Source organism: Geotrypetes seraphini, chromosome 8 (genome assembly GCF_902459505.1).
Source record: "Geotrypetes seraphini chromosome 8, aGeoSer1.1, whole genome shotgun sequence".
Lineage (NCBI taxonomy): Eukaryota > Metazoa > Chordata > Amphibia > Gymnophiona > Dermophiidae > Geotrypetes > Geotrypetes seraphini.
The window spans coordinates 93,202,776-93,210,226 of NC_047091.1; the positions used below are offsets into that span (position 1 = coordinate 93,202,776).

Genomic DNA, 7,451 nt, shown 5'->3' on the forward strand with positions numbered 1-7,451 from the left:
CCCCAACGAACCCTCCCACCCCGGAACCCCCTTAGTCTTACTTTCCAAGTAGGACCGGACGGCTCCTCACACGTATGGCCAGCAGGCTTACCTCCGTCCAAATGAGGCGGGCCCGCCCCTACCCTGCCTAACCCACAGGATCCTAGGGCCTGATTGGTCTAGGCACCTAAAGCCACTCCCGCTATAGGAGGGGCCTTAGGTGCTTGGGCCAATCAGGCCCTAGAATCCTGTGGGTTAGGCAGGGGAGGGGAGGGGCGGGCCCGCCTCATTTGGACGGAGGCAGGCCTGCTGGCCAGACGAGCAAGGAGCTGTCCGGTCCAACTTGGAAAGTAAGACTAAGGGTGGTGTTTCGGGATGGCGGGGTTTGTTGGGGGAGGGTCCGGCAGGAGGGGTTGGGCACCCTCCTATTGGCGATATAGGGGGCCGTTGGGGGGGCCGGCAGGAGGGGTTGGGCACCCTCCTACCAGTGATCATAGGGGGGCTGTTGGGGAGCTGGCAGGAGGGGTTGGGTACCCTCCTGCCGCGATCGTGGGGAGGGCTGGTTCTGTCGGCATGAAGGGCTGAGCACCTTCCTGCCGGCGATCGTCGGGGGGGGCGGGTTCTATTGGCAGGAAGGGTTGATCTGACAAATGAGGAGCCAGTATATTGGGGGGCGGAGTCAAACACCCGGTCACGAACACGGTGAAACACAGGTAAATAGCGGTTCCTAGAAGGGGGTACATTGGCCTGTGGGGACAAATCTTTTCACCGTTTTTGCGGGCGGTGAAAACTTTTGTCCCCGTGTCTGCGGCGATTTGGCTTTGGAGTCTCCATAACCCGCAGCCAAACCGCAGCCACGCCGCAGCTCCCTGCGGGGATCGCTCCCCGTGTCATTCTCTACTCCGCATCATATCATTAACTGGCTCACTAACCTGCTAAATAGTTCCTTGAACCAAGGGCACCTACCCAAAGAAATGGCCTTAACCCCTATGCCAAAAACAGCTCAGGCAGAGCTCTCCATAGCATCCAACTACAGACTGATTGCTGGCATTCCAATCCTCACTAAAATCCTCAAATCCCACGTCAGCAAGCAGCTAGCCTCATACATAGAGCAACACTCCTGCCTTCATACATCCCAATATGGCTTCTGAAAACAGCACAGCACCGAGCTCCTCCTCCTCACTTTAATCACTAAAATCAAACAATTGCTAAGCTTGGGTCATCAGGCCATTTTATTCCAATTTGATATCTCCGCAGCCTTTGACTTAGTGGACCACCAATTACTACTAACCAAACTCTCGGAAATCGGAATAAAAGGAACTGTACTGAAATGGTTTGCAGACTTCCTACAAAATCGCGAATACATGGTCAAAAGGCAAGAATCATACTCCAACCCTTGGAAGGCATTCTGTGGTGTCCCACAAGGCTCCCCATTATCCCCAATCCTATTCAATTTATTCATGAACTCACTGGGCCATATCAAAATGGAAGATGAAACTATACTATCGTATGCCGATGACATCCTCCTCCTCATCCCCATAACCAATAACCATGCCAATATTGCCGAAAAAATCTCAAACAATATAGATAAAATTCAAACCTGGGCAACGAACAACAAGTTGAAACTGAACTCCACTAAGAAAAAAGCCATTGGTTTCCACACCGCACAACAGAATATTATACCTAACCTCACTCTTTCATCAGGCATCACTCTCATAATGGAGAAATCCACCAAGGTACTAGGCTGCATCTTAGACAACACTTTCACAATGGAACCACAAATATCTAACCTTCGGAGAAAGACCATCTACACTCGCAAGACCATACTTCCACCCACACCACTTTGCTATGATCGTTCAGATGATGGTCCTACCCCAACTGGACTATTGCAACTCCGCCCTTCCTTGACATCAACATCGCTCTTATCCACAAACTACAACTCATCCAGAACACAGCTGTTAGACTAATCTACAAATTAAAGAAATTTGACTCAATTACAACCTTCATCAGGCAACTACATTGGCTCCCCAATATCATCCCAAATAATCTTCAAATCATCATGTATCCTACACCAGATCCTATACAGAAGCGCAGCAGCCCCTCTCATCCAATTATTCTCTAATGTTTGGTCAACATCAAAAAGAATCCTTAACAGAGTTCAACTAAACCTACCATCCACAAAATACCTCCACTACAAATGAATTTTCCACTCTATGCTAACCTATCTGGATGTAAAAAACTGGAATGACCTACCAGAAGCTATCAGGAAAGAGACAAACTATACTAGATTCAGAAAAAACCTGAAGATTCATCTTTTTGACAACTAACTAACTCATTTCTGTATAGCATCCCCTATGTCTAAGTCCCTCCTCTTATCTCTCCACGTCCTCTTCCCCTCCTTCTTTTCCCCTTCCTCTTTGATCTGTCGCCTTGAGTCTGTATAGATATGTTGCGACTCACAAATGGAAGATTAGATTAGATTAGAAAAATCCATAAAACTAGTTTATGTAGACAGTTCAGAAGTACTGCAGTATTTGTTTGTAGGACATCAGAAGTAACACTTGTTGGACCAAAATAGCTGAAATGCTATACCACAGTGTCTTATCAGTAGTCCCGTTTTTTTGAATTTCTATTAAATATTAGTGAAAGTGTTTAAACGTGCATAAAACTACATCTTATCTTCAATAAATATTCTTAAATGTTTTGTCTTCAAAATTACTATTTCAAAATTTAATATTCAGCTAACTTAGCTATTAGAGTGTATCCATTAACAAAAATTAGCATGTGATCTCTTATCACCACCTATTTTGTAGGCAGTAGGAACTAACGCACTAATCAGTTAGCCTGTGGTAATATAGCTGCAGGAACTGATTAGCGTTGATCTGCCCATTCTCTGCCCCCAGCCATTACTTCCACAGCTAAAAAATAAAAAAAATATTTTTTAGCGCATGGGTAGCACACACACATTTGCAATTCATCATGGGATGCCTCAGCGCACGCAACAGTATAGCATTTTAAACATGTCTTGGTACTTACCACAGCTTGGTAAAAAGGTACCTAAGTTTTGAAACCTGGGGCAATGGAGAGCTGAGTGACTTGCCCAGGATCCCAAGGAGGTGTAACAGAAATTGAAATCAGTTCCACAGGCTCTTAGCCCATGGCACTAATTATTGGGCTACTCTTCCACTCTAGGCAGAATTTTGGTATATATGTTGTATGTGCACTGTATGTGTACCTGGGGCAATGGGGTGAGTAAGTGACTTGCCCAGGGACACAAGGAGCAGTGTGGGTTTGAACCCACAACCTCAGGGTGCTGCAACTGTAGCTTTAACCACTGCACCACACTGACTGCATCACACGCTCCCACTCTTTCTGAATTTTAACTTAGTCATTGGTGTTGAGTATATTGCAACATTGTTTAACTGGGTTGTGCCCAGAAGCACTTTAAATGCCTTTGTGTCATTCAAAATAGAGACTTAAGTCTAATTTTTTCTTTATGGAAGGGAGATCATGTTATTCCTTATTATCAGATGCTTTATTGGCTCACTGAGGAGGCTCATGCACTTTTCCAACAGGGCTTTTTTTTTTTTTTTTTGAATGGTCGGGTTCTTGGTTATTTTCTAGCCCATTTTGATTTTATGGTGTCATGTTATTCCACTAGACCAGCTAATCCTTCCACACATCCAGTTATCAAGGGCAGGAACCGATTAGCTGTTGTGGAACATTCTCTTGCTTTTCATGCTACCCACTATGGGCCAGACTTTTTCCCCCCCCCCAGTGATTAGGGGTTTTTCTTCCTATATGCATTTGAAGACTTATTTTTTTGATAAATTTCTTGCATTTTGATGTATTTTTTATTTTAATGTGGCCTATATAGCATCAAGTCATTAGGACTCAAACACGAGTTGATGGCACCTAATAGTAACTCAAAAGACAAACAGGAGAAACTGCCTTCACACCAGAAAGGAGCACAAAAACAAAAACGAAGGAGACCAGATGGTGCTCGCTGTAATCGCCGTCAGCCATCATTCTGGTCTTTTTCAGTGTTTTTATTGCAACATTTGGACATTTGGATTGACACGTCATTGGTTTTATTACTCAGTATAAAGACTCCTGAGGCAGGCCCTCTTGGGCTGAAACACGATCGTGTCGAGTCTGTTAAATAAATAGGATTGAGCACCATCTGGCCTCCTTCGTTGTTGTTTTTGTACATTTAACAGTAACTAACATATAGTTTGTAATTTCATTCTTGAAAAGAGGAGACTGCGAGGGGACATGATTGAAACATTCAAAATACTGAAGGGAATAGACTTAGTAGAGAAAAGCAGACTGTTCACCCTCTCCAAGGTAGGAGAATGAGAGGATACTCTCTAAAGTTGAAAGGGGATAGATTCCATACAAACGTAAGGAAATTCTTCTTCACCCAGAGAGTGGTAGAAAACTGGAACGCTTTTCCGGAGTCTGTCATAGGGGAAAACACCCTCCAGGGTTTCAAGACAAAGTTGGACAAGTTCATGCTAAACTGGTGAGACTGGACTCATTTGAAGCACTGGTCTTGACCCTGGGGCCGCCACGTGAGCAGACTGCTGGGCAGGATGGACCATTGGTTTGACCCAGCAGTGGCAATTCTTATGCTCTTATGATTGTAAAATGCATTGAACTCTGAGGCTTATGTAGTATATAAATAAATTGTTATGTTATGTTTTGGGTTACACTAGTATTTTTATAATGGTATCTGGGTTCCCAGATGCAATTATACAGTAGAATAGGTTATCACCATGCAACACCAGGGAGGCTAAAAGGAGGCACCCAGTTATAGAATTGCCACCTCCCCATATGTATATGTCTCTCAAACCTTTTTAGCTCCGACACACTAAACAGAGCAAATGTTTTTTTGCGGCACATTAATATTGAACTTATAAAATTGCAAAACCAACAAAAAATTAAATTTAAGAGTTATTTATTTAAAGGGGCCCTTTTGCTAAGGCGCGCTAAATATTAGCATGCGCTAAACACTAATGCATCCATAAACTATAATGGACGCGTTAGAGTGCACTAAATTAGCTAGCGCACCTTACTAAAAGGACCCCAAAGTTCTTTAAGCTATGTATGGGTGATTGTAACAACAATGACACAAATAGAGTTGCTGATCAATGCGATGGTGACCTGACAATAGCGCGATGGACAAAGCCACGCCGACAATAGAGAACAGACAATTGCACACCACACTCCAGCGTGCCGCAGTAAAAGTTTATTTTAAAGAGCTCCAATGGGGAGTGTGGGGGGAACCCCCCCACACACTTTACTTAATAGTGCCGTTGGGGGTGTGTGGGGGGGTGTAACCCCCTACATTATACAGAAAACTTAACTTTTCTCTTAAAAAATAGGGAAAAAGTTATTTCCTCTATAATGTGGGGTTACAACCCCCCCAAACACCTCCAATGGCAGCGCAAACACTATTAAGTAAAACCACACCCTCCATCGGAGCTCTTTAAAATAAACTTTTACAGTGGCACGCTGGAGTCTTGCGCTTAATTGTCTGCTCTCTAATGTCGGCGCGGCTTTGTCCCGCGCACTTATGACTCTGAACCAATGTGATGGATGAGCTTATTTTTGATTGCAAATTAACTCAAAACGCGGCTCGATAGTTGACAAGCAAACACGCATTTCATCATCTACCATCTGCAGTCATTCTCTTTTTTCTTTTCAATTTAATTCCTTTCAGAGCTGAAAATCCAAGTTTGCATAGATAAGAAGATCCCAAACTGTAACAAAGCCTTAATTGCTTTGTTACTCAAGTTAGGATAATTACTGCATAAAAAATAAAAAACTAAAATTACTTGCTGTTAGTTTTCAAGGACCAATCAAAGAATGATGCTTGTCTGGGTGGTTGTATGCACGCAGATGCTCATAACATTGACAGACTGTTGCTTACGCGACATACATGTCATCTACTCTAGTGTCTACTTATGAAGGGAATTTTATAAAATAAAGTAAAATTCTGGAATCTCTTGGGGCACACCCAGAATCTCTTTAGGGCACACCACTGTGCCTTTGCACACAGTTTGAGAGACACTGGTATATGGTGATGTCGTACATTACTTTGAGGCTCTGGGACCTTACTAATATAGCTCAACCTCTACTTAGAAAGTTTGGAAGAGTAGAGTGGTTCATAAATTCCTCATCTTGCTCTGTTGCATAGCTTATTTATTTGTCTCTGTGTCTTTTCTAGATGGGAGGATCGTCCGGGATTTAAAGATGTAGAACATCGGATGCGCACCTACTATTACAGCATTGCGGTCAAAAAGGAGAATAGAGCAGAAGCCCTAGCTGATGGGGCAGTCAAAACCTGACATTTGGTTCTGTGGTCTGTTGATTTCTCTACAAGAACGTCTACTGATACCATGTCTTCTTTGTCTCTTACCAACACTGCTGCACTGGGATTCCTTGTAGCTACCACAGTTTGGGCAATATTCCTCTTCTGGCAATAGCCAAGTCTTTTAAGCTGCTCCCCTAATAATTCCGAATCATTCAACATGGTGTTAAAAATGATCACACACTCACACATAGTAGGTCTGATTGGTCTGTGTTGGCTGTGATCTCACAAATGACTTTGCAGTATATATCAGTCAGATTCTGTGTGTGTATGGTAATATGGGACATTATACCAAGTGCGTATTCCACAACAAGAAAGACTAATGATTTCAAAACCCATTTTCCTTCCTGCTACAATGCTGAAAATGCTATTTGGGCAGCAGTTACACAGCCATGCAACTGAAGATCTTGCTTCTTTGAATTCTTATATTTCTTGCTTGTGCCACCTATGTTGGTAGGCTGTTCTTTGCATCCTTGCCACTAGTTCTGTGAAAAATATTTCATTATCTTACTCCTGTTACCCCTTTTTAGCATCTTATCGTAACCCCGTGTTCTATAATTTTCTTTTCAATGGAAAATGATTGTGTTATGTATATCTTTGACATATATACATATTTCTTCTCTTCTTGGGTGTGCACTTGGAAGTCCTTTCTTTTGTAATGATGCAGGAAATGTCAATAAAATGTAAAATGAATGATATTTAAATCATTTTCATTTCATTTCATTTTTAATAGCAGGCTTCCATTCTCAGACCTCCTACCCTGAACCCAAAAAAAAAAAATCCCACAGACAAAATAAAAAAGTAAGTTCCCTCAGGCTTACCATACTTTTCCTCAGCTCCCTCTTCCCCATCATAACCCATATTTTACAATACATAAACATATTAGGGATGATATTCAGAGCAATTTAAGTGGGCAGGATGCTCTCATGCCTCATTGAATTACTTGCTGTCACCTAAGTGGGGATATTTAGCGGCACTTAACTGGAGTGTGCCACTGAATATCTCCTCAGACTGTCCAAGTAAAAAGTGGGTAGGTCAGGGGCAGCACTGGAAAGGAGCCCCAGGTTATGCCGGTGTTGGCATATTCAGTGCTTGC

The 7,451-nt window shown here is 42.9% G+C and overlaps 1 protein-coding gene across 1 annotated transcript in view; it reads left to right on the plus strand.

Moving 5' to 3' along the window:
• Window positions 1-7,016, plus strand: part of LOC117365392 (tyrosine-protein kinase ZAP-70) — a 128,515-nt gene extending 121,499 nt beyond the window's left edge. The window contains exon 15 of the mRNA XM_033955789.1: window positions 6,212-7,016. Coding sequence (XP_033811680.1) covers window positions 6,212-6,332 — 121 coding nt within the window. The 3' untranslated portion in view covers window positions 6,333-7,016. The remainder of the gene's footprint in view (window positions 1-6,211) is intronic.
• The last annotated feature ends 435 nt before the right edge of the window (window positions 7,017-7,451 follow it).